The sequence below is a fragment of the Nerophis lumbriciformis genome, linkage group LG33 (genome assembly GCF_033978685.3).
Source record: "Nerophis lumbriciformis linkage group LG33, RoL_Nlum_v2.1, whole genome shotgun sequence".
Classification (NCBI taxonomy): Eukaryota; Metazoa; Chordata; class Actinopteri; order Syngnathiformes; family Syngnathidae; genus Nerophis; species Nerophis lumbriciformis.
Genome location: NC_084580.2, coordinates 9,929,054 through 9,952,458, shown reverse-complemented (window position 1 = coordinate 9,952,458; position 23,405 = coordinate 9,929,054). Strand labels below are relative to the sequence as shown.

General features: G+C 38.3%; 1 protein-coding gene across 2 annotated transcripts in view; it reads right to left on the bottom strand.

Moving 5' to 3' along the window:
- Positions 1-2,450: 2,450 nt before the first annotated feature.
- Positions 2,451-23,405, bottom strand: part of efna5b (ephrin-A5b) — a 266,674-nt gene continuing 245,719 nt past the window's right edge. The window contains exons 3-5 of one of the 2 annotated variants that reach the window (XM_061928800.1): positions 10,754-10,819; positions 10,386-10,466; positions 2,451-3,630 (exon numbers count right to left, since the gene is read on the bottom strand). In XM_061928800.1, the coding sequence (XP_061784784.1) occupies positions 3,509-3,630; positions 10,386-10,466; positions 10,754-10,819 (269 nt within the window). In that variant the 3' untranslated portion in view covers positions 2,451-3,508. The remainder of the gene's footprint in view (positions 3,631-10,385; positions 10,467-10,753; positions 10,820-23,405) is intronic. The other variant, XM_061928801.1, reaches the window with a different exon arrangement.

Here is a 23,405-nt window from a genome sequence, read left to right as displayed (position 1 = left end):
GTTCATTTTCAATCTATCAAGATAAAACAATTACTGTATTTTTCGGACTATAAGTCGCAGTTTTTTTTCATAGTTTGGCCGGGGGGTGCGACTTATACTCAGAAGCGACTTATGTGTGAAATTATTAACACATTACCGTAAAATATCAAATAATATTATTTAGCTCATTCACGTAAGAGACTAGACGTATAAGATTTCATGGGATTTAGCGATTAGGAGTGACAGATTGTTTGGTAAACGTATAGCATGTTCTATATGTTATAGTTATTTGAATGACTCTTACCATAATATGTTACGTTAACATACCAGGCACGTTCTCAGTTGGTTATTTATGCGTCATATAACGTACACTTATTCAGCCTGTTGTTCACTATTCTTTATTTATTTTAATTTGCCTTTCAAATGTCTATTCTTGGTGTTGGCTTTTATCAAATAAATTTCCCCAAAAAATGTGACTTATACTCCAGTGCGACTTATATATGGTTTTTTCCTTCTTTATTATGCATTTTCGGCAGGTGCGACTTATACTCCGGTGCAACTTATACTCCGAAAAATAGGGTATATGAAAATCAAATTACAGGATGTTATTTATGTAGTTTGCTTATTTTCCTCGACTGGTGCACTAACATCATGTGATTTTTTTTTACATATGTAGCATCATCTACAAAGATACAAATAATTGCTATTGTGACATCTAGTGGACACATTTAGAACAGCAGTTTCTTCCATTCAAAAATTTCGGCTCATTTTTATACTTAGCAGACTCATCCCGCGGGCCGGATAAAACCTGTTCACGGGCCTGATCCGTCTCGCGGGCCTTACGTTTGACACCCCTGGTTTAGTGCTTTGAACCGGAAGTACAAGTGCCGTTCCGTCTCCTAGTCTTCCGGCACGTTTTTGCTCAAAAATATTCTTCATTCATCACTCCGAGCAACGATTGTTAAAACTGAGAACAAACTTAAACTATTCATACTTATTAAATCGTCCCATGTGTGATGTCTGTAGGAGTGTTTTCATGCATATTTGCACGTGCTATCGCAATGTATATAAGCTAGCGTCGTAAACATTAGCTAATATGCTAACACATTTTTACGAGTGTCTGCGTTAGTATCATTAACTTACAATGTTGTTCTTTTTGCACTGCTTCGGTTTCACAAATTCCTCAGTAAATTCACCAAATCGTCACCGTGGAGTTATCGAGTCTGTTGATTGATTGATTGATTGATTGATCAAAACTTTGACTAGTAGATTGCACAGTACAGTACATATTCCGTACAATTGACCACTAAATGTTAACACCCGAATACGTTTTTCAACTTGTTTAATCAATTCATGTTTAGCTGGCTCGGGAGCTAGCTTCCGCAGCTACACAATGATTTGTGTTTTGTTTGATCAGCCGTTTTACTGCCGTGTTACAGGCAGACCATGAATTGATTTACGTGACTTAAACAAGTTGAAAAACCTATTCGGGTGTTACCATTTAGTGGTCAATTGTACGGAATATGTACTGAACTGTGCAATTTACTAATAAAAGTTTCAATCAATCAATCAAAAACCGTTTGGAAACATTTAAGGTGTGTAAATAACTCATTTCACAACATACATATCTGCAGCTTATATAACGGTGCGGAAAATATATGGAAACATATTTTTTTCTTCTAAAATTTAGTGGTTGGGTCTTTTATACCGGTGCACTCTAGAGTCCGGAAAATAGGGTAATAATTTGTCGATTCATTGAATATTCTGTTCGTTGTGTGGAATTACTTCATTGTCGAAAGGAACAACATGTCCGGCTACAGCACATCCACCCCTTATGGTGGCAACTTATTCTGCTAAGTACAACACAGGCATGGAAGCAGGACTTCAGAACATTCAGGGAGGAACAATAGTTACAAATAAAAATGAGTCCATTCCTAGATTTCGCCCAATAACCGATCCTCTGTCGCAGTGACTCTCAAACTGTGGCACGGGTACCATCGAGTGGTAATCACTTCATTAAATATTCAAACACAGTGTTACTGTTCAAACTGTGTGTGATTTTACAATGGCGCCAAAAAATGAAATATACTTGGTAAATCAAAACCTCCGCCTTGTTTTGAATGAATACCTCGGCCTACTACGCTACTGTATTCACCTTTGGTCATTATGGCATACTTGCCAACCTTGAGACCTCCGAATTCGGGAGATGGGGCGGCGGGGTTGAGGTGGGCGGGGTTTGGTGGTAGCGGGGGGTGTATATTGTAGCGTCCCGGAAGAGTTAGTGCTGCCAGGGGTTCTGGGTATTTGTTCTGTTGTGTTTATGTTGTGTTACGGTGCGGATGTTCTCCCGGAATGTGTTTGTCATTCTTGTTTGGTGTGGGTTCACAGTGTGGCGCATATTTGTAACAGTGTTAAAGTTGTTTACACGGCCACCCTCAGTGTGACCTGTATGGCTGTTGATCATTGCATTCACTTATGTGTGTTTAAAAGACGCATATATTATGTGACTGGGCCGGCACGCTGTTTGTATGGAGGAAAAGCAGACGTGAGGTTGTAGAGGACGCTAAAGGCAATATGATGTCCGGGTGGAAATCGGGAGAAATTTGGGAGAATAGTTGTACGGGGAGATTTTCGGGAGGGGCACTGAAATTCGGGAGTCTCCCGGGAAAATCGGGAGGGTTGGCAAGTATGCATAATGTGTGTTTTCCGAGGTGGTACTTGGTGAGACAAGTTTGAGAACCACTGCTTTATTGTGCCCCCTGGAGACCAGTAGGTTAAGGTGCAGGCCGCATAGATTTTTCCAGTGCTGTGGTTTTCCGGTTTCAACCAAGCACACATGGACCGCGAGAGCGTTAGGTCTGGCCCGACATGCAACATGTTACAAAAAGCTTCCAAAAAGAGTTTCATAATAATAATAATAATAATAATAAAGATTTGCACAATAAATGTTGGCAGTCCCCAGAAGGACTCCAATGGCACCCTGACTTTAAACTAATCCCACTTCTTTTCCCTTCATCTCTCATTTTGCTGGATCAGCAACACTTCTTGCGAGGTCTCGGGACAGCTAGCTACTTGTTTATGTACAAGTTGTTCCTAAGCGCTACAGTCTTCACTCTCCTACTGCTACTGAACACAACTCTGCACGAATCGTAGTGACGTTTGTCCGCGCGCGTGTGTGTGCGTGTGTGTGTGTGTGTGTGTGTGTGTGTGTGTACTGCAATGAGTAAACATGACGCTGTCATGGGAAAGTAAGAACCGTTAAGTGTCAAAAAGTCAAAAACAAAACAAAAACAAAAAAACAGGATTTGGCATCGTAGGTTTGCGGGGAAAAAAAAGGGCGCCGTCCGCCCCGCTTTTCTTCCCCCCCACTCACATCCTGTTTGGGAGGAAAAAAATTGGGAGATTTCTTGGGGTGTCCAAACGAGCAAACACCTCCAAAATTCCCGCCCCCTTTCCCTGCGACCTCGGGCAGATTCATTCAGGCCACGCTGGGTGTAATAAATGTGCCCCTCCGGGACAGGTGGGGGCGCTATAAGAGCGCTGCCAGGCAGAGCAACAGCGACGCCACGAGTGGACTCGATGGCGGCAGGTGCGGCGCCGCGTTTGTCTCCTCGCTTCGGGAGGGCTCGGCCGGCTCATGGCTTGTGTCGTCTGAAAGATCGGAAAAAAGAACATACAATTTCGTGTTAAATAAATACGACTATTTAAATAAAAAATAAAAAATCTGACTTTGTTGTTGTTTAAAGTCTTTCTACAGGGCAGTGATTCTCAAACTGTTCCAACAAATAATCATTGAAAGTACAGTGTTTTATTTTGCTATATTCAAACACAGTGTGACTATGAACACCTTTTTATTTTTTTATTTTTTTTAATTGAGACAAATTTATGTATTTAGTATTTGAATGCTTACTATGGTGTATTATTTATTTGTTCACTGTTCTGTTACAGAGAACAAGGAAATTGGATAAAATTGTTATTGTAGGAAAAGTGGTAGGATTAAATAAGATCTGCTTCTTCCTACTCCTTTTCGGTGATGCGATACATTGTATCGTATGCATATTCGAAATAAACTGAAACTGAACTATTCAAACGGTGTGTAATGCTGCAGTGTCCAAAAATATTCAATATCATTGTTATATAAAACCTCCACCTTGTTTTTAATGAATACTGAGGCCTACTATGCTACTGTATTTTAATGTTGGTGATTATGGTGGTACCCGGAGGGCCACTTTGTGGAAATAGTTTGGGAACCACTGCTTATAGGGATCACTGGCTCACGTTTGCGACTTTATGAAGACATTTGCTGGATTAGTGGATTCTGAGTTGCCATATGAACTTGGGTTGCTAGGTAATGACTAACACTGTGTTATCCTCCCTGCTAAGTGGACATCTCCTATGAGCCGGGGGAAAGGAGCCGGACCATGCAAAGGGTCGGTGAAAGCAGACATGACGAAGCTTCGGTGCAGCTCATGTTTTAATAACCCTTTTCATGCAAGCATAGTGGAGGAACGGGGCATGCAAGTGGGACAGGACAGCAAGGAGAGGGAGATGAGCATCAGGGATGTTCAAAAGGCGTCTTGACATATCAATATGCACGCATACAATATAAAATACGACAAATATGAACGTGAATGTAACATTCTTGCTTTTTACATGAATAGTACATTTTTGGAATTTAAAATGCAGTTTACAGTCTGCATGCTTATTTGGTTTGTTGCCAGCAAATCACACAATTCCTCAAATTCCTCAAAAGAAATATCATATTTTGTAGCAAAAAGTTGTAAGTTTTGGAAGAAAATCATGACTGATATGGATGATTTTCCTTTTCATGTTGTAGTATATAAGAAATGACAAATAATCAGGTTTTAATTAGAACTTTTTTTGTGAAATATAGCAGTTTTATCCTTGTAAAATGTTTTTTTTGTTAAAAACTACAACATTAAAGGCCTACTGAAACCCACTACTACCGACCACGCAGTCTGATAGTTTATATATCAATGATGAAATCTTAACATTGCAACACATGCCAATACGGCCGGGTTAGCTGACTAAAGTGCAATTTTAAATTTCGTGCGAAATATCCTGCTGAAAACATCTCGGTATGATGACGCCGGCACGTGACGTCACGGATTGTAGAGGACATTTTGGGACAGCATGGTGGCCAGCTATTAAGTTGTCTGTTTTCATCGCAAAATTCCACAGTATTCTGGACATCTGTGTTGGTGAATCTTTTGCAATTTGTTCAATGAACAATGGAGACAGCAAAGAAGAAAGCTGTAGGTGGGAAGCGGTGTATTGCGGGCGGCTGCAGCAACTAAAACACAGCCGGTGTTTCATTGTTTACATTCCCGAAAGATGACAGTCAAGCTTTACCATTGGCCTGTGGAGAACTGGGACAACAGAGACTCTTACCAGGAGGACTTTGAGTTGGATACGCAGACGCGGTACCGTGAGTACACATGCAGCTGCGGCTTCCAAACATTTGATCGCTTGCCCATACGTGCGTGCCGCTATGTGCATGTCACGTACGTAACTTTGGGGACTTTGGGGAAATATATGTGCTGTATGAACTTTGGGGAGGTGAACGGTACTTTGGGCTGTGGGATTGAGTGTGTTGTGCAGGTGTTTGAGTTGCATTGGCGGGTTATATGGACGGGAGGGGGGAGGTGTTTGTTATGCGGGATTAATTTGTGGCATATTAAATATAAGCCTGGTTGTGTTGTGGCTAATAGAGTATATATATGTCTTGTGTTTATTTACTGTTTTAGTAATTCCCAGCTGCCTCTCACAGCATCTTCCCTATCTGAATCGCTCCCACTGCCCTCTTGTCCTTCACTCTCACTTTCCTCATCCACGAATCTTTCATCCTCGCTCAAATTAATGGGGAAATCGTCGCTTTCTCGGTCCGAATCGCTCTCGCTGCTGGTGGCCATGATTGTAAACAATGTGCAGATGTGAGGAGCTCCACAACCTGTGATGTCACGCGCACATCGTCTGCTACTTCCGGTAGAGGCAAGGCTTTTTTATCAGCAACCAAAAGTTGCGAACTTTATCGTCGATGTTCTCTACTAAATCCTTTCAGCAAAAATATGGCAATATCGCGAAATGATCAAGTATGACACATAGAATGGACCTGCTATCCCCGTTTAAATAAGAAAATCGCATTTCAGTAGGCCTTTAAATCAACTTTATTCTTGTAATATTTGGACCTGTTTCATGCAGCGTTAAAACTGAATTCTCATATTTGGACTTTTCCTTGTCGTAACCTCATACCCCTCATGTTTTATGTTGATCTATAACTTTATTTGAAACTTAATCATTCTAAACATAATTCTTCTCTAAAGGTGGTTCATCTTTCATTCAGTCTGCATTTATATATGGTTAAAAAAAACCCAAAAAAAACATGTCAATACATTTTCAGAATACGAATAAGAAGTACTTTAATAATCCCCGAGGGGAAATTAAGACATTTTAAGTAAAACCCACCACTTCTAATGCCAAACTCTTTCCAAGTTCCTCAAAAATAGTCATATTTTGTACCAAATGTTATATATTAGCAGAATTAATTATCTTTTAACCTCTTAAAGCCCAAGCTGTTTGTTTACATGCTTTTTTTTATTTCTCTTTGCTATTTGGGCTTATTGGACCCTAATTAGAATAAAAACTAAGAATCATCTTTTTATATGATGTACTTAGTCCATAAGTACACAAATGTGTACTTCATGTTTAGTGACATGCTAATTCTTATTTATACACTTTTTTTTCCAAATTCCATTGTATGTTATACTCTTCTGACACCACCATATGGCAGTGTAAGTGTCCACATAAGGGCCATAAAACCCCAATTCAGTAGTGTACACAATTTTGGAAATATGAGCTAAAAGGTGCTGTCCACGCATGTGGCCACTAAGGCCTTTAGAGGTTGTAATTTAATTAAAACATATATTTTTTTAGGGGAATATGAGTAGAAAAAAATTAGGTGTAAACAATGAATATTATGACGTCACACTGATAAATTTGATATTAAAAAACAGCTGCGATAACCGGTGAGAAAGCAACAATGCTCCAATGAGTAAGATTACAGAAAATGTTGTGTAGATGGGTTAAGGTCAGCAAATCAAGCACTCCTTTTCTCCTACGTGCCGTGCTCAATGTAAACAAAATTGGCGTCGATCGTGTGGGACTTCTTCACTCTTCCAGAAGAAAACTTTTTTTACGCACTATTTGCACCGAATGTGTTGCAAACATTCCACAAGGAGGGGGAAACATCACACTTCAACACATCTAACTTTATCAGCCACAGAAAACGCCAGCATTGCTACGACGCCATTTAAAGTTATTGTCGCTGTCAAATTTAGTGATTTTTTTTTTTTTTTTATGATTTATTTGAAGATTATTCTCAGGGCATTCAATCGATCGCAACTGGACTGTTTGGTTTGTCTTGGGAGACGTTTCGCCTCTCATCCAAGTAGGCTTCATCAGCTCATGCTCATAGACTTAGCTTGGTCAGATCTAGTCTGGCGGGAAGAAGGGAAGTTCAAACCCCGGCCGAGTCATACCAAAGACTATAAAAACGGGACCCGTGACCTCCTTGCTTGGCACTCAGCATCAAGGGTTGGAATTGGGGGTTAAATCACCAAAAACGTTTCCCGAGCGCGGCCACCGCTGCTGCTCACTGCTCTGCTCACCTCCCAGGGGGTGGAACAAGGGAATGGGTCAAATACAGAGGGTAATTTCACCACATCTAGTGTGTGTGTGACTATCAGTGGTACTTTAACTTTAAGCCATCTATGTCGCGGTTGAAAATCATCCCTGAACAGAGGAGGTCGTCTGCGACACCACCCATCTCCCACATACAACACTGTCCTTTCAACCATTCGTAAAAGACTCTGCAATTTAGCCTCCAACAAATAACAGGAGTTGGAAACCTTCTGGTCACAGAATGTGACCAAAATGCCATTTGTGTCATTTGTTTACAACTGAATGGAATGCTAACGTGGGTAATTCCAACTACTTTGGACTGGTAGTAGTCGATCCACAGCGATCGTTCTGCCACACAATGCCTCAATGCTGAAGAGGTAAAAAAATCACACTTCGTAGAATTGCTCGTTTGCGTCCAAGCAATTGTTTTTCTCACTACAAAAAGGCGAAACCATCCTTGGCCAGGCACACCCTTCTGGTTTTTGGAGTATAAATATTGAAGGTTTTGGCATTGGCCGCTAGACTAGATCTGACCAATCTACAGTCGTGCTCAAAAGTTTACATGCGCTTGTGAAGGACATAATGTCATGGCTGTCTTGAGTTTCCAATCATTTCTACCACTCTTATTTTTTTGTGATAGAGTGATTGGAGCACATACTTGTTGGTCACAAAAAACATTCATGAAGTTTGGTTCTTTTATGAATTAATTATGGGTCTACTGAAAATGTGACCAAAAGTATACATACAGCAATGTTAATATTTGGTTACATGTCCTTTGGTAAGTTTCACTGCAATAAAGCGCTTTTGGTAGCCATCCACAAGCTTCTGGTTGAATTTTTGACCACTCCTCTTGACAAAATTGGTGCATTTCAGCTAAATTTGTTGGTTTTATGACACAGACTTGATTCTTCAGCATTGTCCACATGTTCCCAATGGGGTTTAAATCAGAACTTTCCTGACTTGTTCAAGTCAATGATTCGTTTTTTCAGATCTGTGCTGAGTTCCTTTGACTTTCCCATTGTCGCGTTTGTAACCGAGTCCAATGACTGCATCACATGAGCCCTATTTAAATGGGCTCAGATAAGTCAACAGGTGTCGTCAATCATAATCACTCACATGAACTTAAGAGGCCATGCCATGAAGCAGATTTGGTCACATTTTCAGTAGACCCATAATAAATTCATAAAAGAACCAAACTTCATGAATGTTTTTTTTTGTGACCAACAAGTATGTGCTCCAATCACTCTATCACAAAAAAATAAGAGTTGTAGAAATGATTGGAAACTCAAGACAGCCATGACATTATGTTCTTTACAAGTGTATGTAAACTTTTGACCACGACTGTAAGTCTAAGACTAGATCTAACCAAGCTAAGTTAATGAACATGAACTGATGTAGCCTACGGAGGCTAGGCAATATTAAAGTGTATATAAAAAGGAGGATTACCTCCAAATTCTTCAGGACAACCTAAAATCATCAGCCCGGAGGTTGGGTCTTGGGCGCAGTTGGGTGTTCCAACAGGACAATGACCCCAAACACACGTGAAAAGTGGTAAAGGAATGGCTAAATCAAGCTAGAATTAAGGTTTTACAATGGCCTTCCCAAAGTCCTGACTTAAATGTGTGGACAATGCTGAAGAAACAAGTCCATGTCAGAAAACCAACACATTTAGCTGAATTGCACCAATTTTGTCAAGAGGAGTGGTCAACAATTCAACCAGAAGCTTGTGGATGGCTACCAAAAGCGCCTTATTGCAGTGAAACCTGCCAAGGGACATGTAACCAAATATTAACATTGCTGTATGTATACTTTTGACCCAGCAGATTTGGACACATTTTCAGTAGACCCATAATAAATTCATAAAAGAACCAAACTTCATGAATGTTTTTTGTGACCAACAAGTATGTGCTCCAATCACTCTATCACAAAAAAATAAGAGTTGTAGAAATTATTCTTTACAAGTGTATGTAAACTTTTGACCACAACTTTAAGTCTAAGTCTACTCAGTGGCCTAGTGGTTAGAGTGTCCGCCCTGAGATCGGTAGGTTGTGAGTTCAAACCCCGGCCGAGTCATACCAAAGACTCTAAAAATGGGACCCATTACCTCCCTGCTTGGCACTGAGCATCAAGGGTTGGAATTGGGGGTTAAATCACCAAAAATGATTCCCGGCGCGGCCCACTGCTCCCCTCACCTCCCCTCCCAGGGGGTCATCAAGGGGATGGGTCAAATGCAGAGGACAAATTTCACCACACCTAGTGTGTGTGTGACAATCATTGGTACTTTAACTTTACTTGAGACTAGATCTGACCAAGCTAAGTCTATGAACATGAACCGATGTAGCCTACGGAGGTATTGGCACCAGCCGCTAGACCAGATCAGACCGATCTAAGTCCAAGACTAGATCTGACCAAGCAAAGTCTATGAGCATGAACTGATGAAGCCTACTGAGAGGTATTGGTACCAGCCGCTCGACTACATCTGATCTAAGTCTGAGATTAGATCTGACCGATCTAAGTCTATGCGATCGATTGAACGCCCCTGTATGAATGAGAACATTCATAGACATTTGAAGCACTACAAACAAGTAGGGCGGCGTATGAGTAGCATGAGTAGATGAGCATCATGCGGGGCTGTGAGAGGAGCACACAAGACAAACGAATGAATGAAGAGAGTCAAAAAACAAAAAGCAGGAAGCCATACTAACCTCGTGGTTCTAACGTATTGTCTACTTTGTCGTTTACATCAAAAACACGGTCATGTACACCTATAGTTCTCACACAGCTGTCTATAAACAGAAGATAGGGAGAGTGAAATCATCATCATTAGATAAACGCCAGATAGACATTTGAAGCCCCACTCTCAGCCCCCGGTCAAGCAACAAAGCTCATGGCAACAATCAGATGAGGTACTGTTCTGGTTTTTGTTTGTGTGTGTTTTTTTTTTTAAAACATTTCTTAGCGAGTAGCAGCATTTGTGAGACAAATGAAAGCGGCATGTCGGGACAGCGAGCACAAGCCTCGTCTCACACACAGAGTCTCTACTTCAGTAGGATGCAAGTGCAAAAACACTTACTTGCTGGTCGGACGAAAACTTTCAGCTTCAGGCAGGTTTTCTTCCCGTTCTCAGCCACGGTGGAGGCTGAAAGATACATTCAGAGTGGAAGAGGATTATTAAACTAGACGATAATGACATGACAACAACATACACAAATGACAAGAGGAAAGATGTACGTAAAAAAAAAGAAAAGTGTATACAAGTGTGTAAATACTTCTCTTGTCAATTTTAAACTTTTTCCTCATAAAATTGCACCTTTATTCTGGTGAAATGACTTTATTCTCGTAAATATTCAGACTTTATTCTCACAAAAAAATCTGAATTTATCCTAGTAAAAAAATCTGACTTTATTCTCGTAAATATTCAGTCTTCATGCTCATAAAAAATTGACTTTATTCTCATAAAAATTCTGACTTTATTCTGGTAAAACAATTCTGACCTTTATCTTGTAAATATTTAGTCTTTATTTTCATAAAAAATTGTGACTTAATTATAATTAAAAAAAATGACATCCTCATAAAAATTCACTTTTTTCACGTAAAAAATAATTATATATATATATACATATATATATATATATATATATATATATATATATATATATATATATATATATATATATATATATATATATAATAAAAAAAATTTTACTTGTTACTTTTACTATTAGACCTAATTATTGTAAAATTACTATTTTAAATTTATTTCAAGGATCAAATGTTGCATCTTTAATTCATGTATATCAGGGGTCACCAACCTTTTTGAAACCAAGAGCTACTTCTTGGGTACTGATTAATGCGAAGGGCTACCAGTTTGATACACACTTAAATAAATTGCCAGAAATAGCCAATTTGCTCAATTTACCTTTAACTCTATGTTATTATTAATAATCAATTATATTTATCTTTGTGGAAACACTGATCATCTTAATTAATTTCTCACAATAAATATATATAGAAACAGATAAATATCAAAATGCAACACTTTATTTTTATATTTTCTCTAAGTGCACATTTTTCAAATTGAACATTTTCAAATGATCACTTCTAAGACAGTCTTGTGAAATCACAATATCCCATTTTGCACCATGTTTGTACAAATAATAACTCATGTAAAATACAAAAGTCAGTCAAAGTTGTTAGAATATATAATAAATTGGACCAAGCTATATTTCTAACAAAGACAAATCATTATTTCTTCTAGATTTTCCAGAACAAAAATTTTGAAAGAAATTCAAAAGACTTTGAAATAAGATTTAAATTTGATTCTACAGATTTTCTAGATTTGCCAGAATAATTTTTTTGAATTTTAATCATAATAAGTTTGAAGAAATATTTCACAAATATTCTTCGTCGAAAAAACAGAAGCTAAAATGAAGAATTAAATTAAAATGTATGTATTATTCTTTACAATAAAAAAAATAAAATACTTGAACATTGATTTAAATTGTCAGGAAAGAAGAGGAAGGAATTTAAAAGGTAAAAAGGTTTTTGTGTTTAAAAATCCTAAAATCATTTTTAAGGTTGTATTTTTTCTCTAAAATTGTCTTTCTGAAAGTTATAACAAGCAAAGCAAAACAAATAAATGAATTTATTTAAACAAGTGAAGACCAAGTCTTTAAAATATTTTCTTGGATTTTCAAATTCTATTTGAGTTTTGTCTCTCTTAGAATTAAAAATGTCGAGCAAAGCGAGACCAGCTTGCTAGTAAATAAATACAATTAAAATAGAGGCAGCTCACTGGTAAGTGCTGCTATTTGAGCTATTTTTAGAACAGGCCAGCGGGCGACTCATCTGGTCCTTACGGGCGACCTGGTGCCCGCGGGCACCGCATTGGTGACCCCTGATGTATATTGATGCAGATTTACATTTGTTTTCGTTTCACAAATAAGCCTTCAATCAATCAATCAATCAATCAATCAATCAATCAATCAATCAATGTTTATTTATATAGCCCTAAATCACAAGTGTCTCAAAGGGCTGCACAATCCACAGCAACATCCTCGGTTCAGATCCTGCATAAGAGCAAGGAAAAACTCACAACCCAGTGGGATGTCAACTCACAACCCAGTGGGATGTCAAGCCTTCATCACTTGCAACTTTTAAAAACAGTGCATTTGTAATAATAAATTCACAATATCACATTTTTCAAATTCATGGAAATGTGTTGCAAAACTGGAACATAAGTGCCCTATAATAAAGGAGCCGGTCGGATCTTTCAGTGAGGTGGCTCGCTGCAGTCAGCCACATTTAGAGCTATCTGCATTACTTTATTTACAATAAATAAATATATTATCGATTATTGACGTTTACTTATCGATTTTATAATCATCTATGTCTGAATTGCGATGCATCTAAAAAATCAATGATTTCCCCCACCTCTACAAAATAACTATTCCTCTAAAATTAAGACTTCTCATAATATCTAAACTTTTTCATAAAGTTATGACAACTATTTACTTTTTTGCACTATTATGACTTAATAACTGTATAATCAAGGCTTTTTTATTTTCAATATTATTATTTTTTTTCCATTAAAATGTTGACTTATGCTTATAGGACACTTTTATGATAATCAAGCTTGTCTTTAATTACAGTTGTTTCATTATTTTACAAATGTGGACTTAATTCTCATTAAATAAGACCAATATTCTTGTTAAATTAAAATACAATTATTGTTAAATTACAATTGTATTTTTTCTAAATGTTTTTTCTCTCAACAATATATTCTAAAAATACAGATTTTCATAGTAAAGAGTAGACCCCCAAAAACTATTCAGAAAATGTTGATTCTGTTATTTGCTAAATCAACCCAGTAATTAATTTTTTTAATTTTTTTTTCAATAACATTTTATTGTTTTATCTCAAAACTCTGCTTTGTTTTTTATTGCTCCATGTTTCGATTCAACAATATAAAAAGTCAGGATGATTTAAGATGAAACTTTCCTAAAGTTCAAAACATTCACTAAAAGTCTATGATCTACATTTATTATCTATTCAGGTACATGTGTGTGTCATGTACAGTATGTTGCATGTGTGTATAAATCTCTGTAGCTAAAGGTTGCATGAAATGCTATTAAAATCAACCTTTGTGTGTGTGTGTGTATGTGTGTTCTTGTATTTCTACACTTCTTGAGACATCAACAAGGAAAAGTACCTTCCATATGAGGACCGGTGAACAAATTAGGACATAAATCATGGTCCCAATACGGAAAACCATTGCATCTAATAGAGAATGTCTCATTTGCACCCCTGGTGGTGAAATTTATCAAAGTTAGGGTGGTCCCAAAAACGAGGGATTTTTCAAATTGACTGTGTTTTAAAAGTGCTCCCCCTCTGTCAATATATGAAATAACAAGTGTGTGTAAGAAATTGAAATGTGCCCCCTTTGGTCAAAACTAATAAAATAAATAAAATAAAAATGTATATAGAGACATACTGTAATAACTTGAAATAAATAATGAAGATTAAAAAACAATTACAAACAACAAATTCAACAACAAAAAGCAGTCTTTTTCTCACAATGTGTCAACTTTTTTCTTATAAAATTGGGGAACAATTTCTCATATTGTTTCGGTTTCTGTAATATTGCAATATTTTCTCGTAAAATTATTACTTTTTAATGCAAAATGGTGACATTTGTCATATAAAATTCTGACTTTTATCAAAACGTTACAATTTTTTTTGTTGTCCTTGTAAAATAGTGACATTTTTGGAGTAAAATTATGACGTTTGTCATAATTTTTCCAAGTAAAATTCAGATTATTATTATAATATTGCCAAAAGTTTTCTTGTGACTTTTGTCGAGTACAATTGCGACTCTTTTCATAAAATTGCCAACATTTTAAGCTTTTCTTGTAAAATTGCGACTGTTACTGAGTAAAATTCCAACTTTTATCATAACATTGCACACAATCTTGTCAAATTTGGACCTTGCGTTGAGTCAAATTACGACTTTTACTATAATACCGCCAAACGTTTTTTTCTTGTGAAATTGTGACCTTTTTCTTGCGGAACTCCATCTAATTTTTCACAACAAGTGAATTAGTGAATTATATTTACATAGCGCTTTTTTCGAGTGACTCAAAGCGCTTTACATAGTGAAACCCAATATCTAAGTTGCATTTAAACCAGTGTGGGTGGCACTGGGAGCAGGTGGGTAAAGTGTCTTGCCCAAGGACACAACGGCAGTAACTAGGATGGCGGGAGCGGGAATCGAACCCGGAACCCTCAAGTTGCCGGCACGGCCACGGCCACTCAACCAACCGAGCTATGCAGCCCAAGCTGTTTTGTATTTGCATAGTATGTATATATTATTAATGTTGTAAATACAAATCTTTATATATCTACAAGGGATGGTCCTAAAGAGGTAGGCATTATTCGGAGGTCTCAAGAAGGTAACAAATACAAGAATGTGTGTGTGTGTGTGTGTGTGTGTGTGTGTGTGTGTGTGTGTGTGTGTGTGTGTGTGTGTGTGTGTTGTCCACTAATGGCCATGCAGTGAGGCACCAGGTGTTGTCTCCTGTACGACGAGGACGGGGGGTTGGGGGTTCAAACACATGTCAGTCAAAGCACGGTGAAAGCACAAAGTGTGCATCCATCACCATGAATGATGGTAAAAAAAATACACAACAGAGCTTTGTGTCAGAACCTTAAACACACACAAAAAATCAGTGTATTTTACTCGCCGTACTTTGTCCGATTTCACAGCTTTGCATGTTCTTTCTGCTCTTGATGCCTGTGAGTATCTACTGCTGACGTGCACATTTCTAATTTAATATAAGATCCTTGGGACATTCTCCCATCAGATACATTCCTATAAATTTCCACAGCTCATCAAGCTTTCTTGCCGGCTTTATCCCTCCCGACCGCTCTGTTAGTGCTAATGTTGCTGCTACATCAGCTTTTATCTGCTCCTCAGTCACGTGTCAGCGTGCACGAGAGGTGACTGGAGATCAAGATGCTCTTTTTTTTTTTTTTTTTTTCCACACAGACGGTAGAGCGAGGCCTTATAATGGCGATTTCTGCAGGATACACTAACGAACCTTGGTATTTTTCCACCGTTGGACATAATAGCCAACTAGCACATGCACACACAGCCTCCAGATGTCTTATCTTCATCATCATCACCATCATCATTGTTGAGTCATGGCCATCGACACGAGCTACTTAGCGACAGCAGCTGCTCGTGCGGAAGAAGTACGGCCGCTGTGGAGATGTGAAAGAGCACATGAAGGAGTCTCTGTCATGATGACAGTGAAGTGAAGCTGCTGCCATGTTTGCACACACACACACACACACACACACACACACACACACACACACACACCTCTTTTCAGCTAATACGTTCTTAAAACAGAACCGTCTTAATATGACTCATGTATCGAGATGAAAACTCTCCAACCTGAAAACATTCCATTTCATCTTGAGGTAGAGCTGCACAATATAATGACAACCAACACAGTCATTCTGGAGCAAAAATAGACTTGTTTTAAGTTGCCACAATTTAAAACTTACAGCAGCCATGGAGAGTCTTACATTAAACATAGAGATGTCCGATATTGTCCAACTCTTAATTACCGATTCCGATATCAACCGATACCGATATATACAGTCGGTATATTATGCCTAATTTTGTTGGGATGCCCCACAATGTAACAAGGTTTTCCAAAATAAATCAACTCAAGTTATGGAAAAAATTGCCATATTTATTATTGAAGTCACAAAGTGCATTATTATTTTTAACATGCCTCAAAACAGCAACTTGGAATTTGGGACATGCTCTCCCTGAGAGAGCATGGGGAGGTTGAGGTGGGCGGGGTGCGGTTGCTGTAGGGGGTAGCACTTAGACCTACATTTCATACATTGACATCCTTCAGCAAAAATCAACAGGAAGTTGGCAATTCCCCCTTCAAAACAAAAGTTTAGTAAACACAGTCTCCTTTTTTTTAAACATTATCTCCTCTGAGCGCGTTTGTCGTGTCGGTTTCAAACTAGCACAGGAGAGAGATTAAACCCTTCTGATTAAAAGTTGACCAAAGAGTTTTAATCACTGCTCCGGTTTTGATTTTATGTGCCGTCAAAGTCGGTCCCGTCCATTGCTGCTTGCGGCTTTAATTATATTTGTGTTTGATTGTGTAAGTTAATGCTTCACATCCTAAACCACTGCACAAACAAGTTGAACATTCATCAAAGCACGCAGCAGTCCAGTGTTGCCAGTGCTATTACTTTCACGACAAACACACCACATGGTAGCAATTCGACTGTAGCACGAAGTTTAACAGCCTGACAATCGGACAAACTGAATTTTTCAACACTATTCCATAAAACCCACAAAACACCGACTGTCACTTTAGCGAGTTTTGCTGAATCACCATAAAATTTGGCAAACACCTCTAGAAAACTTATCATCATATGCATGCCAGATTTGGTTGAAAAAAGACATGGCAGCCATCAAGCAAAACAGTATTTGTGTTTTTTTCCTGACCTAACGTATATTCCGCTCTACCCCGGTATTGAGCACTGTATAACGGATAAACCACAGAAACCTTGACTACCGTATTTTTCGGAGTATAAGTCGCACCTGCCGAAAATGCATAATAAAGAAGGAAAAAAAAACCATATATAAGTCGCACTGGAGTATAAGTCGCATTTTTTGGGGAAATGTATTTGATAAAACCCAACACCAAGAATAGACATTTGAAAGGCAATTTAAAATAAAGAATAGTGAACAACAGGCTGAATAAGTGTACGTTATATGACGCATAAATAATCAACTCAGAACGTGCCTGGTATGTTAACGTAACATATTATGGTAAGAGTCATTCAAATAACTATAACATATAGAACATGCTATACGTTTACCAAACAATCTGTCACTCCTAATCGCTAAATCCCATGAAATCTTATACGTCTAGTCTCTTACGTGAATGAGCTAAATAATATTATTTGATATTTTACGGTAATGTGTTAATAATTTCACACATAAGTCGCTCCTGAGTATAAGGCGCACCTCCGGCCAAACTATGAAAAAAACTGCGACTTATAGTCCGAAAAATACGGTATATGTTTTGTATGAATATATTTTATATAAATGTAATACAATTATTATTATTGAAAAAAAAAACTTAAATCATTTTTCTGCTCATACAGTACATGGGGACGAGCCACTCAGTGACATTGACTAAGTGATTGTGGGAAAAGTCCACTTGCTGAGCCCGGATGTGTGACTGTCTGGGATGCTCCACATGACTGGGATGCGTTGTTGCCTCTACAAAGGATAGATGAAGCCTTGGCTCCAAATGCCTGTCTTGTTAGCGGAAACCTCATTCTCTGATGAGGATCCCTCCGCCCTGGGCCCGAACGGCCCGATGCCCGTGCCTGTTTATTTTGGATTACCATGCTGCACAGGGCCAGCTTATTGTTCTTGCATGCTCTCACATCAACACCTGCTATTCTGGTTCCCGTCAGGGCCCCGAAAGCTCCCAGCATCAATCTATCTAGAATGAGCTTTGAGGAACACAAGCCCTGGAATGGTGTCCCAGAGACGGGCAGGAGGAGGGAGGACAGATCTGTGGACGCTGGGTCAGGTTACTTCTTGAAGCCCAGAGCTGGTGAGAGGGCTCCCTGCAGTACGCTGCATTATGCATCAGCATTAAGGCAAATGGAATGAAGCAGAATCCAATTACGCCAGAACAAACAGGTGGGCTCAAAGCGGCTTAGGTGCTGTATTGTTTCTATCACACACACCGAGCCAAGTCTTATTGCGTCTGTAATGTTATCTGGAAAACACATTTCCTTGACCAGTCCATTGGAAATTTGACCAGCACCGGTTGCTAACTCAAGGCTGCATTGATTCCATTCGGAGGATTCATTTTCATAAAACAATCATTTCTGTTAATTGTACGGCAAAAAATGTACATGTTGAATGTGTTTACCAACACGTGTACAGGGATGTTTCACAACTGTTTGTCTGTTTTTACTGAAACAGTGTTCATGTTGTGTACAAGGTGTATTCATAATATGTTGTGTAAAGGAAATTTCATATTTCTATGAAGCACAAGATCAGAGCCCGATGTCTCCTGGTTTTACTGCATTTTGTGTTTGAGATTGTTTATAGGGTTAGGTGAAATAAGTGCTAAACCTCAGCCTAAACCCTTTCGGTCTATAAAATTGTCCATTTATAAATGTAAAACTGTTTGTTTATATTGTTGACCACTGACCGAAGAAATAATAAACTAAACTAACGAAACCAAGCAAGGTTTGATAGCTTGTAAACATGACCAAAACACCCCAAAAAAGGATTTTGACAGAATAAAAAATATTGATCCAATCACTCGAGTATCGATCATACTAATAATACCTAGTTTCTCTTGTTATATTCTTATTTTTACTGTTATATTCTTATTCTCATTGTTGCTTTTTATTTTTATTCTTATTGTTATATTTTCAATTTTATTTCCATTATACCCCCATTATTTACTTCTTCAATTCGTTCTCAATTCTGTACACTGCTGCTGGAATTTAAATTTTCCTGAGGGAACTCTCCTGAAAGAGTCAAAAAAGTACTATCTATCTATCTATCTATCTATCTATCTACTACCCTACCCTATTCTACACCACCAACCTAGGCCGGGATTACGTACCGTATTTTTCGGAGTATAAGTCGCACCGGAGTATAAGTCGCACCTGCCGAAAATGCATAATAAAGAAGGAAAAAACATATAAATCGCACTGGAGCCCGGCCAAACTATGAAAAAAACTGCGACTTATAGTCCGAAAAATACGGTACTATATTGCACATTCAAATACAAAATGAAATGATTATTAACCATACATAGAACTTGACAAGTTCTTACTTCTCATTGCTCTGTTTTCAGAACACAAGGTTTTAAGGAAAATATCCGATGTAAATTGTTATACAAATATTTGCTTCTGAATAAGATTAGCTTCTATTTAATTTAGTAAAATGTTGTTTTTTTTGTCACGTTTTTCTTTTTCTTTTTTTTTTTAACATGTTCAAAAATGTATATGCTTAAATAATGGTCAATTTATAACAAATACTAACATAATAATTAACATAACTCATACAATATTTTAAGCTTCCGTTTGACTTGACGTAAATTATTGTAGTTTCTGTTATTTTAATGTAGTATGATTAATTATTTGTGATTTTTTTTTTAATTATCTTTGAAAAAATAACAACATTTAAATATATTATTGAATAGTAATATAAAAATATGTTTGTAGAATAGGACCCTAATAAATTAACACCGGGGTGTCAAACGTACGGCCCAGGGGCGGGATCTGGTCTTCTTGCAGCCTTCCCGGATCTCGACCTTTCGCCTGGACACGGACTCTGACGCCTCGCTCCTGCCCTTGACCTATTGCGTGCCCACGGACTTCCGAGCCTGCCTTGTCCCTTCTGGACTTCCGTCACTCACTTTTGCTAATAAACATGCCTAACGCTAAGAGACGTCCCTGCCTCAGTGCCGTCTCCTTCTCCACTGAACCTTTATAAAATATGCTTGTTAAATGATACCTCTGCCTTGTTTTTTAATGAATAGTTAGGCCAACTACCCTACTGTGTTTTAATTTTAGTCAATATGATATGGTATTTGGAGATACAAATGTTTCCTGAGGTGGTACTTGTCACTGTTATAGTGTACAAAAAGGTGTTGCATTAAAAAAAACCATTTACATTTCTGACCGTGTGAGTCAAACAGATTTTGCATTTTTAGGGACCGCAATGTCCCTTTGGGACAGAGGACCCTATTGTATTTGTAAGGTTTTATTATTATTCCGCCGCCTCTTTGAGCTGTAATTTGACCCCCTTAACATGCTTCAAAACTCACCATATTTGACACACACATCAGGACTGGCAAAAATTGCCATCTAATAAAAAAAAAAAAAAAAACTCAAAATTGCGCTCTAGCGCCCCCTAGGAAGAAAACACAGACAAAACTGCCTATAACTTCTAGTTGAAATGTCGTAGCGACATGAAACAAAAACCTCTATGTAGGTCTCACTTAGACCTACATTTCATACATTGACACCCTTCTGCGAAAATCAACAGGAAGTTGGCAATTCTCCCTTCAAAACAAAAGTTTTGTAAAAACAGTCACTTTTGCCTCTTTGAGCTACAATTTGACCCCCTTAACATGCTTCCAAACTAACCAACTGGAAACACACATCAGGACTGGCAAAAATTGGGATCTAATAAAAAAAACCCAAACCCAAAACTCAAAATTGCGCTCTAGCGCCCCATAGGAAGAAAACACAGACACTACTGCTCCTACGAAGAAAACTCAGACAAAACTGCCTGTAACTCCGAGTAGGTATGTCTTAGAGACATGAAACAAAACCTCCATGTAGGTCTCACTTAGACCTAAATTTCAGATATTGACAACCCCCAGCAAAAATCAACAGGAAGTTTGCAATTCCCCTTTCAAAACAAAAGTTTTGTAAAAACCGGTCACCTTTTTTCAAACATTATCTCCTCTGAGCGTGTTTGTCGTGTCAGCTTCAAACTAACACAGGAGAGAGATTGAACCCTTTTGATTAAAAGTTGACCAAAAAGTTTTAATTACTGCTCCGGTTTGGATTTTATGTGCCGTCAAAGTCGGTTCCGTCCATCGCTGCTTGCAGCTTTAATTTTCTATTGAATCTTATTTAAAGTTAACGTAGTGTGTGGGTAAAAAGAACAGTGCAGAGTCCAGAGCGGAACATTCCGAGCCGGGCAGTTCTGCCAGCTCACAGGCGCGAAAGAACAGCACATTGGTTTTGGCTTTGAGAAAAGCCCGTTTGTTGTATGAGAACAGCAGATTCCGGGAGTGTGGGTTCAAACTAACCGGTGTCCAAGAGAAAGCACCAAAGCACACAAAATGTTACCTTCCAAACTTCGGTTGTGTGTACTTTTATGCTGACAAATGAGATTGTTAGCTGGTAGAACTTTGTTTATTAGTGTGGGGGGGAAAAAAACAAAGGGCTGATTATACAAAACAAAAGTTGAAAACAAAGGCAGCTTTTGACTTTCAGAGACAACTTTTAGATAATGCCTGCATCCTCAATACTAACCATTACACAGCAGTAAGTACAGATGATCACCTTCAATCTATATGCACACTTGTGTTCGTCTGCAAGCTGTGCGAGAGTAGGAAGATGGAGCAGCTTCCACACCGCCGTGGCCCATTAAGCAGATGCTACTTGCGGCGAACGCACAATAGGAGGGGGATGATGAAGTAGGCAAAATAGAAGGACTTGGATTTAGGCAGCTGTGGAAATATGAACGTCTCCCAACATCTTGTAGCTTCTGGCAAACCAAAGTCATCACCGTTGACAAGGTGAAGAGGTCACGCCAATAAGGATCGTTCCTCATTCCAAAGAAATGAGAATAGAAAAGACTTCGAAGCAGTAAAGTAAGAATACTAAAGGTTTTGTATCACCTCGGGTAAAAATGATCTGTTCCTTCTGCTCTTTGAGGAATTATTGTATTCCACCAGGGTATTAATGTTTTATTTTGTGTCTTTGAAAGGGGTGTCCGACTGTCTTCTTATTCCTAAACATTCTAAGTCTCATGCCACTTTTGATCAAATGACTGTATTTAGGGACCGCAATGTCCCTTTGGGACAGAGGACCCTATAGCATTTTGTGCGTTTTATTATTATTATTCCGCCGCCTCTTTGAGCTGTAATTTCACCCCCTTAACATGCTTCAAAACTCACCATATTTAACACACACATCAAGACTGGCAAAAATTGCCATCTAATAAAAAAACAAACAAAAAAAAACCTCACAATTGCGCTCTAGCGCCCCCTAGGAAAAAACACAGCCAAAACTGCTTGTAACTTCCGGTAGGAATGTCGTAGGGACATGAAACAAAAACCTCTATGTAGGTCTCACTTAGACCTACATTTCACACACTGTTCACCCTTCAGCGAAAATCAACAGGAAGTTGGCAATTCCCCCTTCAAAACAAAAGTTTACTAAAAACAGTCACTTTTGCCTCTTTGAGCTGTAATTTGACACCCTTAACATGCTTCAAAACTCACCAAACTGGACACACACACCAGGACTGGCAAAAATTGCGATCTAATAAAAAACAACAACCCCAAAACTCAAAATTGCGCTCTAGCGCCCCCTAGGAAGAAAACACAGACACAACTGCTCCTAGGAAGAAAACTCACACAAAACTGCCTGTAACTTCCAGTGGGAATGTCTTAGAGACATGAAACAAAAACCTTTATGTAGGTCTCACTTAGACCTACATTTCATACATTGACATCCTTCAGGAAGTTGGCAATTCCCCCTTCAAAACAAAAGTTTAGTAAAAACAGTCTCCTTTTTTTTAAACATTATCTCCTCTGAGCGCGTTTGTCGTGTCGGTTTCAAACTAGCACAGAAGAGAGATTAAACCCTTCTGATTAAAAGTTGACCAAAGAGTTTTAATTACTGCTTCGGTTTTGATTTTATGTGCCGTCAAAGTCGGTCCAGTCCAAAGGTGCTTGCAGCTTTAATTATATTTGTGTTTGATTGTGTAAGTTAATGCTTCACATCCTAAACCACTGCACAAAAAAGTTGAACATTCATCAAAGCATGCACCAGTCCAGTGTTGCCAGTGCTATTACTTTCACTACAAACACACCACGTGACTGTAGCACAAAGTTTAACAG